Source organism: Austrofundulus limnaeus, unplaced genomic scaffold (genome assembly GCF_001266775.1).
Source record: "Austrofundulus limnaeus strain Quisiro unplaced genomic scaffold, Austrofundulus_limnaeus-1.0 Scaffold204, whole genome shotgun sequence".
Taxonomy (NCBI): Eukaryota; Metazoa; Chordata; class Actinopteri; order Cyprinodontiformes; family Rivulidae; genus Austrofundulus; species Austrofundulus limnaeus.
In genome coordinates, this window is record NW_013952606.1 from 809,755 (window position 1) to 826,729 (window position 16,975).

The following is a 16,975-nucleotide window of genomic DNA, read 5'->3' on the forward strand; positions in this document are numbered from 1 at the left end:
GACTGAATCTACCATGACACCGGTAACAACACAACCTACGACTGAATCTACCATGACACCGGTAACAACACAACCTACGACTGAATCTACCATGACACCGGTAACAACACAACCTACGACTGAAGCTACCACGACACCGTCAACGCAACCTACAACTGAAGCTACAGTGACTTCAGTAACAACGAAACCCACAACTGAAGTTACGTCAACCTTGGCAACAGCACAACCCACAACTGTGAAGACCTTGGTAACAATGCARCCTACGACTGAATCTACAACTCAGCTGACAACAGGATACACTCGGTCAACTGGTGAGTTCTTTATTCTCAGAGATTCAGAGCATTATTCTTCAGTTTATCTCATTTAACGAACAGGTGTCTGCCAAACCTGGCAATGATGGCAYCGTTTATATGATGGTATTCCATAACTGGCCCAACTGTGGTTTGGTTTATGTGACCCAGATACTATGTCAATCCCCAACTGGTTTGGTGGTGGGTTTTTTATGTGTTGCTGGCCCACCTCTGGCAAACTACATCTGGGCCACCAAAGAGCCATTGTTGTTGGTGTTATCTGCACCAAGAATTAGAGAATTAGTTCATAGTAAAAAATTGTCTTGCCCTGTTCTGGCTCACACAATACAGTACACCTACAGTGATAACCAAACCACAACTGGTACAGTTTTGGCATGCCACCTTCAAAACAGTGACACATTGCCAGGTCTGGCCCATACTTGTTTATTACGCAGGTATATTCTATTCACGTCTACCTTGGACTTGGTGGAACCTGGTCAAACTTTATAATTTTGATAATTTTATATAGTTTTATAAAGTTTTTATTATGGAATGGTCATCTTGGAGTGTGATTTCATAATAATTTTAGCTGTTGAAACGTCTTTTACCACAACTTTACACTTATACAGTTTATGCATCCAACTATGTCCCATTACATTCAGTGAGTTTCTCACTGTTATAAAATTAATATTTTTTCTTTAAATCCTCCAAAATGCRTAGCACTCAAATCCTACTCCCATTGACTTCCATTGTAGGCTTGAAAAGTATGACTGTATTTTGGTTTACCGCGGTATCAAAATATGGTGACTGCATATAAAACTGTGTAAATATGTCACCATATATGTCACTATGTCACCTAATTTCCCTCTGGGATCAATAAACTATTTTTGAATTAAATTGAATTGAAATATTGTCAAATGTTGAAATTATGACAGTATGTAAAAGTTACATCGTATGTTAAAATTATGACGGTATCTAAAAGTTGTGATAGTATGTAAAAGTTATGTCGTATGCAAAAATTATGACGGTATGTAAAAATTATCACGGTATGCAAAAGTTATGTCGTTTGTTAAAATTATGACGGTATGTAAAAATTATGACGGTATGTAAAAATTATCACGTTATGTAAAAGTTATGTTGTATATTAAAATTATAACGGTATGTAAAAATTATCACGTTATGTAAAAGTTGTGTCGTATGTTAAAATGGTGACTGTATGAGTCACTTGAGGGCGAAACACCATATTTTCACCAGACTTTGATGAAAACTGGTCCAGAAACATTCCAGGTGCGATTAATGAGTTTTTTTATTAAACAACTTTTAGTTTTTAAACAACCTTTAGTTTGAGACTTGTCTTTTACTCTGCGTGTCTGCCTCTCATTAGGTTGTCTGTTACAGAGTGGGAGACACAAATCTGTGGTTTAATGCAGATTTTTACACTTCTTGCACAGTTTAAACATCAAAAACTAGCTTTTTTTATTTTTATTACAAAAGTAAATAAGTAGGTTGTATAAAAGTTGCAAAATTTCAACCTTATCGGTCATCCTTGCTGCAACTTTTACTGATAATCCGATTTTTTTTTATCGTCACTGTCTTCTACAGCTCAGCCAACAACACCAAAATGTATCTGCACTGATTTAAGAAGGGGACTGACCTGGTCCTGTGGCGATATGTGGACAGAGGACTGCTTCCATAAGACCTGCGTAGATGGGAGAATACAGCTGACCTCGGTGGTTTGTCCACAGTCTGTTGTTCCTTCCTGTCCCAGAAATCAGGTCACCAAAATCACGGACGGATGCTGTGAAACGCTGACGTGCAACTGTGAGCGTAGACGCCATCGTGCCATTTTTCAGTCATTCCCTGGTTTCTGTTGCCGTCAACTAAAACCCTTTTTTTATTGTCAACTTTCGCAGGTCGCTGCGACCTGTACGGAGACCCGCACTACATCACTTTCCAAGGCCTGGCATTCGATTTCCTGGAAGAGTGCACCTACGTTCTGGTAGAGGAGCGGTCGCCACGCTACCACCTGACCATCGCCGTGGACAACTTCTACTGCTTGTCGGGCGTACTGGGCAGCTGCGTCAGAGGCGTCATCCTCAAATACCAGAACAGCACAGCTACGCTCTATACCACGGAGTCCTTCACAATAGAGGTTTGATGCGTTTTTACTTTTTTTACAAACCATGTCAGGATGTTTTGCCGAAGTTTTACTCCTGATCTGATCCGCCTCAGGCCAAACTGAACAACRCGGCCGTACAACCGCCGTTCGAAAAGGACGGGCTGAGGTTTGAAACCACCGGTTTTGTGGCGTTCATCTCCATTGCAGAGATCCGCTCCTTCGTTTCTCTGTCGCCGTCCTTCAACCTGGTGGTCAATCTCGCCATGGAGCACTTCGTGAACAACACCCAGGGACAGTGTGGTAGGTTCTGACCCGGCCACGCCTCATTAGCACCACTCTTTAACGGGTCTTTTGTTGTTCCGACTCGTTATATTTTTTGGTTTCAGGTGTGTGCGGCGGCGCTTCCTGTGTCCGTAAAGGAGGGCAGATMGAAGACGACACCTGCTGCGAGAAGACGGCTTTCGACTGGCTGTACGACGACCCCTCCAAGCCAAACTGCTCCTCCGCCCCAACGAACGTGTCCTGCCATTCTGTGCTCAGCACTCAATCGCCCCCAACGTGTCTGCCCAACCCGTTCTGTGACCTGCTGGACCACTCGTAGGCTCGTCACGCYGACAGACGTTTGGCGTTAACCGTAGCTAAATAACAAGTCGACTCGTTTCCTCCCACAGGGTGTTTTCAAACTGCAGCAAGGTCGTGGATCTGGAGACAAAGAAGAAGAATTGTAAGTTCGATTCGTGCACCAACCCAAACGCTTCCTGCTTCGCTCTGACTCAAGCTGCAGAGGAGTGCAAAAGTGTCGGTTTCTGCRTCGACTGGAGAGGACTGACGGCTGGAGTCTGTGGTAGGTTTTTAACTTCTCTGTCCGACGCTGAGTCCAGTCATTCAGACCTGCTGATTATCGTCTCCACGGCTCAGATGTCTCCTGTCCAGATGGTCTGGTTTACAAGGAATGCCAAAAGAATATCGGCGACTACTGCTTGGGCGGGTTTGTAAATTATTACATTATTCTCTCATTTGTTTCCTTCACCTTCTTGTTATTAATTTTTATGTTTGGTTTTATTTTTCTGTCTATAGAGTTCGTTATCCAGGAACAAACCTCGATAAGAAAAGCGCCGGTTGTTTCTGTCCTCCTGGTCTCATCCGAGCAGGAACCCACTCGGACGTCTGCGTGGGAAAATGCAACTGTGAGTACTGCGGTGCGCACAAGTGACGTCATTCCTGTTTTCTAAGTTTTGTGCGTTAACGAGAGTATTTTTTCCCTGCAGACTGTAAAGGACCACTCGGAGAACCCAAACTAGTAAGTATTTTTTCTGATTTGTTTCCAGTTTGTTCATTGCAAACTAAAAGAGTTTCTGTGCCTGTTTTTCCAGCCGGGTGAGGTGTGGGAGTCTGAGTGCCACGTGTGCACATGTAACAACCAGACCTCGACCGAGGAGTGCGTGCCAAAACCCACCCAGCCGACTCCGATATGCTCCGCCGGGACCGTTTTGGTAAACACCACTTGCTGTGGTGATCCGATTTGTGGTAAGAGCTGAGAAGTTGGACTTCAGCTCTAAAGAAAAGTTGCACCAGGCCTCCTTTTTAGTGAACGTTTTCCCTTTTTTTTTCTTTTAGTTGAAAAGACCTGCAGTTATCCTGGACAGACCTTCAAAGTACGTCATATGATCTCATAATAAATGGGTGATGGTGTTGTCCAGTTTCTCCTCTTCACGTCTGTTTTTGTTGTTTGTAGGTGGGAGAGCAGTGGAAAGATGCTGCTCAGCCCTGCTTGTCCTTCACCTGCACCACCGAGGGAGTTCAGACTGAAAGAAGAGTCTGTCCCTCAGAAAGCTGCTCGGAGGTGCCCGGTTTTACGCTGAATTTATTCACATTTACACCAGTGGCACCGCTGGTGCTACGGTAGCTCGGTGGTCAGTGTCGTGGTCTCGTAGTCTCGTGGCTGCAGGTTTGAGCCCAGGTTGTGTCAGGAAGGGGCATCTCACATAAACACTATGGAGAAATCTTTCATTAGAGTTTGTTTTGAAAGAATTTGGTTTGTAAAGCACCTGATGTGTGGTTTTTCTTTAACAGGAGGACAGAGTTTGGGACGATCAGCACTGCTGCTTCTCCTGTAAGTAAAAAGAATTAAAAACAAACAGGTAATTTGTGCTACTTGTTATCTGTCATTCACCTTTCAGCAATCCAGATTTTAATTTCTTGCATTAAGTGATCCAAATGCTAACCTGGTAAAAACCAGACCCTTGTCCTTCACTTTGCTTCGTACAGAGGGTCTGGACTCTCGGCTATAGAGAAGCGATTCTTTCTGGAGGCGTGGCCTCTGCTGAAGTTTAAAACGATTGGATCTGTTGGCCGCGACGTATGTGTGTGCCAGCTCCACTGTGAAGCAGGCTAAGCTAAGAAGCTAACCAGAAATCGCGTGCTGTAAACAACCCTACTGAGAGGAGAAATATACCGAGCTGAACGAGACGACTGTAAATGAGAGCTGCTGCTTTGTCAGACAAATTTAATTTAATTTGGAAGCCTTATCAACGCGGACTGGCTTCATTCACTTCCTCCACTGCCGTGTGCTAAAATAACTARCAGACACTGYGCAGAAAATCAACATTCTGTTCTCTGATTGGCCCGAACGAAATTCTCCTWAAGAAATCCTCGTCTMTGGGAGAAATCCCAGACGGAGCAGAAAAGGGAAACTAGAACTGAGCGTAACTGCGTAGGAAGGCWAGGGCCAGGCTACCCAAATACACTAAAAACACCTGATTCTGTTTTTGCTCATCATCGGCGCCCTCTCTGCATCCACAGAGCTAACGGCGCTAATTACACGCTTCACATCAGAGCTATCTTAGCGCCATTTATACTTGACTTTTTGCTACAAACAGCAGGTTCAGAAGTGAAACCAAAAAAAAATATCCTCCCAGTGAGTTCAAAGTCTAGAAGAACTAAATATCTGGCTCACCATGTCGAGGAGGAATGAAATGGCTTATTTAAAATAAGTTAAAGCTTTCAGGACCATCTTTGCTACTTTGTGAGCAGTGGTGGACACGGCTAATCAAAACGTTAGCTTTGCTAATTCACAATCTGCTAACTAAAACCTTGCTAATGTAAAAGAATAGTTCATTCTAAACAGCTAAGTAGTAAAAATTAGCAGAAGCTAACAGCTAACCGCTAAAACAACTGTCACTCAGTCTGCGTTGCACATCTTCGTCTCCTTCGAGCTGAAGACTGAAGGGACACAAACCTGTTAAGGCGAGCTTGTTAGTTAGCTGTTAGTGGACCTAAAGTTTGGCAAACCTAATTTTGTGCTAAACTTACTGGTCCACTAACGGTTTTAAATGTTAGTGAAATAACTATTCCACTTTTAGCTGATTAGCGGAATCATGTCCACCACTGCTTAGTTTAGTTTAGTGGTACGCAGCGTTTCCTGGCAGGGGTTAGCAAGATATTTCAAGATTTGTTACCTTTTTTTTTCAGCACAGATTGACTTCATTTGGTTGGCAGCACAGTTTGAGGCGCACGTTTCCCTTTGCAAAAGTTACAGAATTAAAATGTGCAAATTTTCTGCATTCTTTTGATAACTCCAGGTCACAAACTTCCAACTTGCATTTTCTTTTTTTTTATGATTTCCCTCTTTTTTCCCTAAAATTGACCCAAACAAGTGAAGATTTCTTTTGATGCTGTCACTGTCTCCAACTCCAGGTAATTATTCCTGCGCTCCCAAAATATTCACGCTGAACRTCACCGTTCAGAGCTGCAGAGCCGTCTTGCAGATACCCGTGTGTCAGGGTCTGTGTTCAACGCAGCCCAGGTAAGAACAGCCGTCGACATCTCAACAGGAAGCGTTTTCAAAGGCTAACGGTTTGTGTGGTCCCCTCCGACAGCGTGACAATAAGCAACGACATCCAGGTTCATCAGGAGCACAGCTGCTGTCAGGCGCAGAGCTCGGAGAGGAGATTCATGGCGCTGAAGTGCTTCGACCTCATCAGCAGGCAGTACGAGTACGGTTACATCACCAGCTGTGAGTGCAGAGCTTGTAACACCACCGCAGTACCTCTGGGGCCGTAAAGAGTTCAAAACTAATGGAAACTTTTTATTTTTTAAACTAAAGCTCACCTAATCAAACTTAAGACATGATTGGAAAAATATTTTCTGKTTTTTTTATTTTTTTAAATCAGTCATTTGTTATTTTAATGAAGTCATTTTATTTGGATCAACATAAAATAAAATACACTTCAAAATTCAGATTGGATGAGTCTGAACTTTTATGTTTCTAAATTGTTTTAGAGTCGACAATGTGTTTCTTTTCGGTTTAATTTGAATAAGAGAAAAAAAACTGCACATAGAGACAAAAGAACCTCTTGCTCTCAAGTTGAAACAGGTCCAAAACTCAAAAAGTTGTGAGCATTTCAAAGATCTTTCCTCTGCTGTGTTTATGATCCACAGTGAGATAATGTTCTGACGAAGGACAGGACACCTACAGCCTCTCAGGCCCAGGTTCCAAACAAACCTCAGAGTATTTGTTTGGGATAACTCTCAGCCACTGCCAGACCAAATTTAAGACTCAACATCTGTAAAATTATCTGAATTGGAGCCATTTTTATGTTTGTAACGTTGGATTAACTGCAGCATCCAAACGTTGGTCACTTGTAGACGTCCAGCCTGTTATTMATTTCTGAGTTTGACTAAAATATGTGCAGTGGTTCATGAAATGTGTTGCTGACAAACAGAATATGAAACCTCATTTAAAACCTGACGGCTCCCTCTGCTGGCTGAAAATGATATTACATGAGTCCTTACTCTTCCAGCCTCAGATAATATTTCTTTGTATGACTTATAAAAATGTGGCCTTGTAGAGGAATCAGACGAAAAACTGAGTGACGCTTTAGAGAAAAAAAGAGGAAAAATTTGGATGTAATTATTTATTTCCCCCTCATTGCGGCCGATTGTTTCTTTCACATTTCGTGGTTATTTGATGAAAAAGGTTCCACAGAAATAAAGTGACAGCTAAACAAAAATATTTATCCATTTAAGTCTTTTTATCTGCCCGTCCATCTGTCTCTGTCTATGTGCATGTGTCCTCAGACTGTCTCTTTGTATATAATGTCAGATTCTGACTCCTGTTCAAACCTGGTTAATGTAAAAAAGCTTCATGATCAACAAGTCTTGATTAACTCAGATCAGRTCAGACAAAGAGAGGCTGAGCTGCTGTGTGTGTCTGAGCGATYCAAAGCAGATAACCTTCACACAGACTTGGTTCTGGAGCAAAAGTCATGGAGTTCAGTTGGGGGAGGGTCTAGGCCCTCCACGGCCCTGGTGTATCCCAGGGAGAGGGGTCCTGTGTGTGTGCGAGGATGCTCACAGGYCCCAGTGTTACCTGAGTTTAATAAAGGTGTTCAGATGTGGTGGACGTTAGGGGGGAAAGCCATTGTTTGGCAGGAAGCGCCTGTTAGTACAGGAAGGCTTTGATGGGRGTCTTGGAAGCACCAAGTCTTACAAAAAAAAAATACATTTCTCTGCGAGAGGAAAGCGCTTCTTTCTTTGAAACGGGCAAACTAACAGAAACAGCAGGCTCGTACGACAACAAACAAAGCTTATTGTGGTCCCAGCCTGCTGTTTGTGACACTCGGGAGTCCTGTGATGTTCACAGAGGAGGATGTTTGAGACACTGAACGTCCGTGTGTGTTTGTACTCAGAGAACCTCTGAACTTTTCCCTGACGGTCAAACAATCGGCCCGCTCCGTGTGTCTGTTGTGAGTCTGGCTGCCAGGATTGGATGGCCTTCTTTATTGACTCGATCAACACCAGTGGCTGAGTTACTGATTACAGTTGATTTTATAATTGTGGCGATAAGAGACTAGCTTCGGACACAAAGTCCTGTGAGGTACAAGAAGTCTTCAGCTGGGATCCATCACATCGACTCACAGGTAATGATCTGCTTTTTACCACATTAAAACCTCACGTAAGGATGGTCAGAGGAAGGCTTTTCAATGTATATTAACAGTATTTTGTGCACTAGGATTAAATAAAACCAGAAATGACCAGATATTGATGAAAGATAACTATTTATTCTAGACTTCCTCTGCTTTAAAATGTTTTTTTTTTTTTGTTGTTGTTGCAGGTTTACTTTTTCTTATTCTGCTTTAATCAACTAAAACGGCAACATCATGAGTGTGGAGTCCAAACAAACCCAGAAGGCTTGTTGCTCAAAGCTGAAGGTGAGTGAAATGTTAAAATTTGCCTGTATTGCGAAGTATAAGAAAGTCCTCACGAATGTTTAAAAATCCCAATTTCTTTTAATAATGGACTTTTTTTCCATAAGGAACTCTTTATGAGGATTTATTTGGTGACAGTCGGTCAGTAATTACAGTTTATTGGCTTTCTGATAATGATTATTTGAAAAGGCATCAGTAAAACCTCGAACGCCGGAATAAATATTGCTGAGTCATATATACGGTACAATCTGTGACCTACAGGTTACGGCAAATCCCTGTTAATCATTGATCGTTGTGTCAATCCATCGTATGGCTGCGCAAATTTAAGATATCTGTGAGCATCAAGGGGGGAAATTTACAAAATGTTACATTTTTTTGTGCATTTTACAAGAAGATTAAATTTTTGCTTCTGAAATTATTTTTTATTTTTCTAAATACTACTCATGTCAAATTGGCCCAAAAAACATTCTGTCTGATTTGTGGATTTTGCTGGTCAATTAAGCTAACATTAGCTTAATCGGCTCTTTCTCTTGTTTTACAAACAATATTTTAAGCAGCTCTAAAATATTATCTTAATAGTTTTACACAAAATGGACCAAGTCTGCACATTATTAATAAAACCTATAAGAAACATTTGGTTCTTAATGCTAAATTGTTTAGTGGATAGCCGCAGCTCGCTAGTCAATTTAGCTAAAACCAGCTTGATCAGTTCCTTGGTCGTCTAAGATTTATTTTTAAAAAAATCTTGAGTTTTTTAAAACATAATTTTGGTTTATACTAATGAACTGACACCAGCATCCTGTTTCAACTTAAAAATAAAGTTTTTATTTTTTTTTGTCTTGGATAAACAAAAAAAAAAAACATTTTTAAAGGATTTATTTTGTTTAACTAAGGCAGAATAAGTAGTTTTGTTTCCGGTCAGGATTACTACGAGTGGTATTTATTTACCATATTGAGCAGCTTTAAATCAATCTTAAAGGAGACATATCATGCTAAATGCACTTTTTTTGCATTTATAAACTATTTTTTGTGCAATTATAGTGTCTAGGAGTGTAGAAAACTTTAATTTATTCTGTCCTGTTACTGCAAAGATATTTTTTATGGGTCATATTTTTCACTTTGTTCAAAATCTGCTGTTGCTTATTTTGTTTCTTTGCTTATTTCGTCACACTTTTTTCTTCGGAACTACCATTTATGGTGATGTATTTCCAGCCAACTGGATTTCATAGTCCGCCATTTTTTTCCTCGCTGTGTGATTTTGTAGTTCATAGCGTCACGCCGAAAATGCAAGTCCAGAAGTCAAAATGTTCGGTTCTGGGGTGTGTAAACCCACATTATTRTCTACATAGACTACCAGCGTCAGAGCTTCTTCGAAGTGCAAACAAACAAAAAAATGTAGGCTTAAGTAATTTAAATGTTATAAGTAGATTTAGTGTATTTATTGTTTTTAATATCTAAGTGTTATTTATATTTGCATTAGCTAGTTATTTATGTCTTTATTTATTTGTTACTCAAGAATACTTCCCAAAGTTTTTTCAAAAGTCTTTAAATATTACCATCAAATTACATTTATCTAATATGACTTATTGCTTCAATGTCCATCTTCTGATATTGTACCCTAAAATCATCAATACAGGGTACTTATATGTACCATTAAGTACTTGGGAACATAAATGTACATTTCAAGCCTTCAAAAAGTACAAATATGTACTGTAAGGTACAATTATTAGCTCTATAGGGGTACAAAACTTAGAATAAACAAAAATGTACTCCTACTGTACCCTATTTTCTGACAGTGCAGTATTACACAGGCTTGTTTAAATGTTGTGCAGCAAACTTTAAAGGAGCTTCAACATGCTGTTTCTTCAGCAGTGGAGTCTTGCGTGGTGAGCGTGCATACAGGCCATGGTGGTTCAGTGCATTACTTATTGTTTTCTTTGAAACAATCGTACCTGCTAATTCCAGGTCTTTCTGAAGCTCTCCACAAGTGGTCCTTGGCTCTTGGACAACTCTTCTGATAATTCTTTTCACTCCTCTGTCAGAAATCTTGTGAGGAGCACCTGGTCGTGGTCAGTTTATGGTGAAATGATGTTCTTTCCACTTCTGAATTATGGCCCCAACAGTGCTCACTGGAACCTTCAGAAGTTTAGACATTCTTCTGTAACCGATGCCATCATTATGCTTTGCAACAATAAGGTTGTGAAGGTCTTGAGAGAGCTCTTTACTTTTACCCATCATCAGATGGTTCTTGTGTGATACCTGGCCATCATTTGGGACTGAACCAGCTGATTTCAGTTTGCACTGACAAGGGGCAGGCTTGCTTTCTAATTACTGAGAGAGTTCAGCTGGTGTCTTGTCTTTCCATGCCTTTTTACACCTCCCTTTCTTCATGTGTTCAATACTTTTTCCCTGTGCCATTCCACATTATTACAAATAACTTCATTTCTGGTCATTTATGGTTTGATTTCTTTGTATGTTTGGATCACTTGGGTTGTTACCAACATCTGGTGAACATTTCATGTCATTAGCACCTCTAGTAATATATTTACTGAGAAAAATGGTGACGTGTTCAATACTTATTTTACCTGCTGTGTAAATGAAAGGTAGCAGAAGAAGACAAAATCTTTTAATATCTGCCCCTTTTCTTAGATAAATAAGTTTAATCAAAAATAAACTTCAAATTTCTAAAACAAAACACACAAAGAAAAAAAACAACGGTTTGACTCCTTGAAGAACAAATCGTACATTATATTGTTACATATTTCTGCAACAAATTAACCTTTCTCATGTGTTTTCACAGCTGTTTTTGGTCTCTTTGGCATTTGTGTATTTTGCCAAAGCTTTCGGTGGATCCTACATGAAGAGCTCCATCACCCAGATAGAGCGGCGCTTCAACATCCCCAGCTCTCTGATCGGGTTTATAGATGGCAGCTTTGAAATCGGTACGCGCAGTTAAATTTCTCAACCTTTCTTTTAAGGCGACAGTCATTTTTCCTTATTTATTCATGTGCTTTGTCCTTCCCAGGAAACTTGTTGGTTATTGCTTTTGTGAGCTACTTTGGTGCAAAGCTCCATCGACCGAGACTAATTGGTATTGGTTGTTTAATCATGTCCACCGGGTCCTTCCTTATAGCAATGCCTCACTTCTTCCAGGGAACGTCAGTACCCAGTTTACTTGCTCTTCATTTCTTGTCTACACCGATGCAGTTCAGAAACAGCACTGTGTATTGAGCCGCACCCGAACCCTTGACATACTGTCCCTCTCAATATTTCCCAGGTATAAATACGAGACCAGCATGTCTCACAACACTCAGGTCAACAGCACTGAGAACATCCTGCCCTGTTTGACCAATCACACTGTAACAGACGCCAATGAGACACCTGATGTTGCCACCATGAAAGGTTTTTACTACTTAATTACCATTTTATGATTTCCCATTTTAGATTTGATTGTGAACCAGTCCACTCAAGTCCATTTTTCTTCCCCTCAGCCTGTGAGAAGGCAGTCGGCTCGTCCATGTGGATCTATGTTTTCTTGGGAAACATGTTGCGTGGAATTGGAGAGACTCCCATTATGCCTTTGGGGGTGTCCTACCTGGATGACTTTTCCAGACACGAGAACACTCCTTTTTATTTGGGTTTGTCGTTTTTATTTTTCAACAAACTGTGTTTTGCTTACTGTCATGACCAGTGAGCCATTGATCTTCAAAATATTGTTTCAAATTCACAATTTTCTAAACATAATTTGTTTCCTTTTCCCACTTTTTTTGTATCAGCCTTCATCCATACAGTGGGAATGTTGGGACCTATGGTCGGGTACATGATGGGGTCTTATATCAGCAAGATCTACGTCGACATTGGATTTGTCGATTTAGGTATGTGACTTCTGAAAAACATTAATTTATACTTTGTCTACTGTAACACATAATTTTGATTATCTTTACATAATATTAGTAATATATTATTATGTCGGCGTAACCTTGATTAGGTCAGTAGTTCAACCAGACTACACGTAGTTTGGTGTGCTTTAGTTACTTTTTCCTCATTGAAAGCCCATTCAAGAAGCTAGGAAATTTCAACCAGGTTAAACCTTTGGTTGGCATTTAATATGCACTTTTTCTCAATGAAGACTGAGACAAATGAGACCAAAATTTCAACTAGACTAGACTTTAGGTTAGTGTGTAATATAGATTTTTGTTTATAAAGACCTATTGAAGAAGCATGGACTGTTAAACATTAAACTAATATTTGTTAGACTACTGTTCACGTAATTTTAAACTAGATTTTTGTTGGTGTTGCTTTTCCCTTTATAGACCCAGTTAGGAAGCCATGACAGATAAAGTTCTGAGCAATATTTCAAACAGACAAGAACTTTTGTTGGTGTTCAGGATGTAATTTTTGCCCATTAAAGACCCATTTAAATAAGTCTGATTGATTAAAAATGACCAGGCCAGATGTTTGGCTGCTGTGCAATATGTATTTTTTCCCATTAACAATTCAAGAACTTTAATTAAATTAGATTAGACCAATTTTTAACCAGTCTAGACCATTGCATAATGTGCTTATGCCCATTTATTAATTAATGATTCAAAATGGACAAATATTAAACCAATCTTTAAGCCATTTTTTAAGCCAGACTGGACCTTTGGTTGGTTTTTAACATAGTTTTTCCAAGCTAAGAGGAAAATAGTTAACGTTTTTTCCAGTTTTTAACCTTTAAGACCTTTTACTAAAAGAAAAAAAAACATTTGTCAATGAGCAAGGGTTGCAACAGGTCACTCTGTTGACACAGTAGCACAAGTTAACTAACATGATTTGAACTGAGGGTTAAACTGTTCATAAAGGCATCTAAAGTTCACTGCAATGAACCTGTTCCACTTATCGTCCTTACTTTTCTCCCAGACAGCATCAGCATTACCTATAAGGACTCTCGCTGGGTGGGAGCCTGGTGGCTGGGATTCATATTGAGCGGCACAGTGATCCTGCTGTCGAGTATCCCCTTCTTCTTTCTTCCCAAGTCTCTGCCCAAACAGGGGCAAGAGAATAGCAAGAACAAAAACACAGAGCTGACCGCTGTGGCAGAACAGGAGAATTTCCTGCCAGACGAAACCCATGGAGGTGACAAGGAGAAGCCAGTCACATTCAGAGAAATGGTTCAAGGTAACTCAAGAAAAAGGCTCCCAAAAGTGTTTTTTAAGCGTTTTGACCTATTCTGATAAGCAATACGAGAGAGTTGTTCCAAATACAACATACTATATAAACGTTTCTAAAACCATTATGTATCATAGTTGTAGCTTTTTGTTAGAGAAATCCAATAAGTCGAGAAAAATAGCAACAAAATGTGAAGAAAGGCAACTTTGTTTAACTTTGTGCCTCATTCTCTAGATTTTCTTCCATCCCTGAAAAGACTATTCAGAAACAACATATACACCATGATTATCCTCCTCAATCTGGTCGCCGTCAACGGCTTCGTCGGCTTGATCACCTTCAAGCCAAAACACATGGAGCAGGTCTACGGCCAGGCAGCGTCCAAGGCTATTTTTCTCATCGGTACGTTCCCTCCGTGCAATAAAACAATGATGTTATTGTAAGGAAGTGTGATTGTGTGTGATAAAACCAACTTAAAATGTAACCACTAAATGTCTCCCTGTGGGCTCTTCTTTTGTGCCAATGTTTGTCAAGTTGAGTTGCTGTAAACATCACTTTATGACTCTTTGTCTGAACAGCTGTTCAACATTGCTTTTGTTGAAATACAAATTGTTCTAACCTGAGATGGCCAGTGTTTGGTTGGTTGGTTGGTCACCAATATTAAATTTTCAAATAAAGTTGTTTCCTTTCACTCACACAGGTATTTTGAACCTGCCAGCAGTAGCTTTGGGGATCATCGCCGGTGGGTTTGTGATGAAACGGCTCAAGCTTGGTGTCGTTGGAGCAGCCAGGTTGTGCATGGTTTCAGCGATGGGGGCCTTATTGTGCATGTCCATCCAGATTTTCCTTCACTGCGACAATGCTGAGGTGGCTGGGCTCACTGTCTCATATAAAGGGTGAGTGGTGCTACAACATTTGATCCTTATGGCACCCTTAAAGGGATCCACAATTAGTTGTAACATTAGAATTTATTTGATAAATATTTATATTAACTGTAAAATAAAGACTGTAAAAATGGTGTTTAGTTTTTATCACTTTTAAACTAAATTTTTAAAATATATTTCATGGACAGGGCTATTTTATTTACACACAAAGCATTCTGGGTAAATGATGACGTCGACGATGTTATCTGTGTGAGGCTGCTAGCGAGCTATATCCACCCTGAAGGTTAATCTTGGTTAATATCTGACCAAGATTGAATTAAACCAGAGTGTTGACAGAGAGGAGAAGGTAGAAATGACTCAGCCTGTAACTGAAAATATGGATGGAGGACAACAGAGCTGCTTCATGGAAGAAGAACCACAGCTTAGCCTGTTAGCTTTAGCATTAGCCCCGAGGCTATCACCATAAATATGTATTAGCTCAGCGCTATACATTCTCCTCTCATCACTGAGGTCCTCCATCCACATGACAGAGAGGGGAACACAAAAATGACTCGGTCTGCAGCTGAAAATGTGGATGGAGGACCTCAGTTTAGCTTGTTTGCTTGTCGCACTAGCACCGAGCTAATACATATAAGGCAATATAGCATCGGGGCTAAAGCTAACAGGCTAAGCTGAGGTTCTTCTTCCATGAAGCAGCTCTGTTGTCCTCCATCCATAWTTTCAGTTCCAGGCTGAGTCATTTCTACCTTCTCCTCTCTGTCAACGCTCTCTGGTTTCATTTAAAAGAGTCGATCATCAGATATTGTCCAAGATTAACCTTCAGGGTGGATATAGCTCGCTAGCAGCCTCGCACCGAGGACCTATCAACATCATCATTTACCCAGAATGTTTTGCGTGTAAATAAAATGGCTCAGTCCGTGTTAAAATAATTTTTTTTAATTTACAAAACTAAACAGCCTACAGTATTTTTACAGTCTTTATTTTACAGTTTAATTATGTTTATCAAATAAAGTCTAATGTTACAACTAATCGTGGATCACTTTAAGAGCGTTTAGCTTGACTAATGTCTAACCCCTTTGTGCACCAGGTATCCAGATGTGTCCTACAACCAGCAGACGTTAATATCCCAGTGCAACGCGGGCTGCTCCTGCTCCCTGAAACACTGGGATCCGGTGTGTGCCCACAATGGCATGACGTACGCCTCGCCCTGCCTGGCGGGCTGTCAGTCCTCCACTGGAACCGGCAGAGCTATGGTAAAGCTTCAACTCGTGAGCCTTTTAAACACACAAGACAAAATTACCAAATTACTGAAATGACTGAAGTCTCCTTGTGGTCTTTTTTCCAGGTGTTTCACAACTGCACCTGCATTGATGATGCGATGAACAAAGCCGTGAACATGTCAGCTGTGCTGGGCCAGTGTCCCAGGAAGAGCGAATGTGATAGACAGTTCAAATTCTACATGGGGACATCTGTGGTGGGAGCATTTCTGTCTGCCTGTGGGGCCACACCGGGATACATGGTGCTGCTTCGGTAAAAGATACTATTAAATACTGTGTATTTTAAAATGGCCACCTGATAAAAACAGGAAATTTTGGTGATAGTATTTTAAACTTGACCTGTACAGAATCAGAATACAGCCAGATACATACTGAGTACAGACCAGAGAGTTGCTCAGTATGTACCAGTTACTTATTGGGTATTTGGCAGGTACTTAATGAGTATACACATGGCCCACATAGCAAAATTTGTCTGGCCCACAAAGTGCGTTTGATATACAGCAATGAATGACATCCCTTTGGTGGCCGGAAGTGGTCCATGCATGGGACACACCATATAAACCAAACCACATTTGGATCACTTGGAGCATTGACACATTTGGACCACATAAACCAAACAACACTTGGGCTAGTTGTAGCATTGACAGATTTGGACCACATTAGCCAAACCTCAATTGGGCCAGTTGGAGCATTGACACATTTGGACCACATTATCCAAACAACACTTGGGCCACTTGTAGCATTGGCAGATTTGGACCACATTAGCCAAACCTCAATTGGGCCACTTGGAGCATTGACACATTTGGACCACATTATCCAAACCTCAATTGGACCAGTTGTGGCATTGACACATTTTTACCACATTAGCCAAACCTCAATTGGACCAGTTGGAGCATTGACACATTTGGACCACATAAACCAAACAACACTTTGGCCAGTTGGAGCATTGACACATTTGGACCACATTAGCCAAACAACACTTGGGCCAGTTGTAGCATTGGCAGATTTGGACCACATAAACCAAACAACACTTTGGCCAGTTGTGGCA

At 40.6% G+C, this 16,975-nt stretch overlaps 2 protein-coding genes across 2 annotated transcripts in view; both read left to right on the forward strand.

Annotated features, from left to right (window-relative positions):
- The window catches only part of LOC106524859 (mucin-19), a 56,242-nt gene that overhangs the window by 35,906 nt on the left and 3,361 nt on the right, over positions 1-16,975 (forward strand). The window contains exons 31-45 of the mRNA XM_014018859.1: positions 222-311; positions 1,893-2,111; positions 2,204-2,442; positions 2,523-2,709; positions 2,796-3,006; positions 3,081-3,253; positions 3,328-3,397; positions 3,487-3,596; positions 3,678-3,709; positions 3,783-3,936; positions 4,027-4,064; positions 4,145-4,252; positions 4,483-4,522; positions 6,106-6,214; positions 6,288-6,424. Of these exons, the coding sequence (XP_013874313.1) occupies positions 222-311; positions 1,893-2,111; positions 2,204-2,442; positions 2,523-2,709; positions 2,796-3,006; positions 3,081-3,253; positions 3,328-3,397; positions 3,487-3,596; positions 3,678-3,709; positions 3,783-3,936; positions 4,027-4,064; positions 4,145-4,252; positions 4,483-4,522; positions 6,106-6,214; positions 6,288-6,424 (1,917 nt within the window). The remainder of the gene's footprint in view (positions 1-221; positions 312-1,892; positions 2,112-2,203; positions 2,443-2,522; positions 2,710-2,795; positions 3,007-3,080; positions 3,254-3,327; positions 3,398-3,486; positions 3,597-3,677; positions 3,710-3,782; positions 3,937-4,026; positions 4,065-4,144; positions 4,253-4,482; positions 4,523-6,105; positions 6,215-6,287; positions 6,425-16,975) is intronic.
- The window catches only part of slco1d1 (solute carrier organic anion transporter family, member 1D1), an 11,372-nt gene continuing 2,870 nt past the window's right edge, over positions 8,474-16,975 (forward strand). The window contains exons 1-11 of the mRNA XM_014018864.1: positions 8,474-8,621; positions 11,419-11,560; positions 11,644-11,776; positions 11,896-12,020; positions 12,110-12,256; positions 12,395-12,493; positions 13,521-13,778; positions 14,004-14,168; positions 14,467-14,662; positions 15,738-15,903; positions 15,996-16,180. Of these exons, the coding sequence (XP_013874318.1) occupies positions 8,571-8,621; positions 11,419-11,560; positions 11,644-11,776; positions 11,896-12,020; positions 12,110-12,256; positions 12,395-12,493; positions 13,521-13,778; positions 14,004-14,168; positions 14,467-14,662; positions 15,738-15,903; positions 15,996-16,180 (1,667 nt within the window). The 5' untranslated portion in view covers positions 8,474-8,570. The remainder of the gene's footprint in view (positions 8,622-11,418; positions 11,561-11,643; positions 11,777-11,895; positions 12,021-12,109; positions 12,257-12,394; positions 12,494-13,520; positions 13,779-14,003; positions 14,169-14,466; positions 14,663-15,737; positions 15,904-15,995; positions 16,181-16,975) is intronic.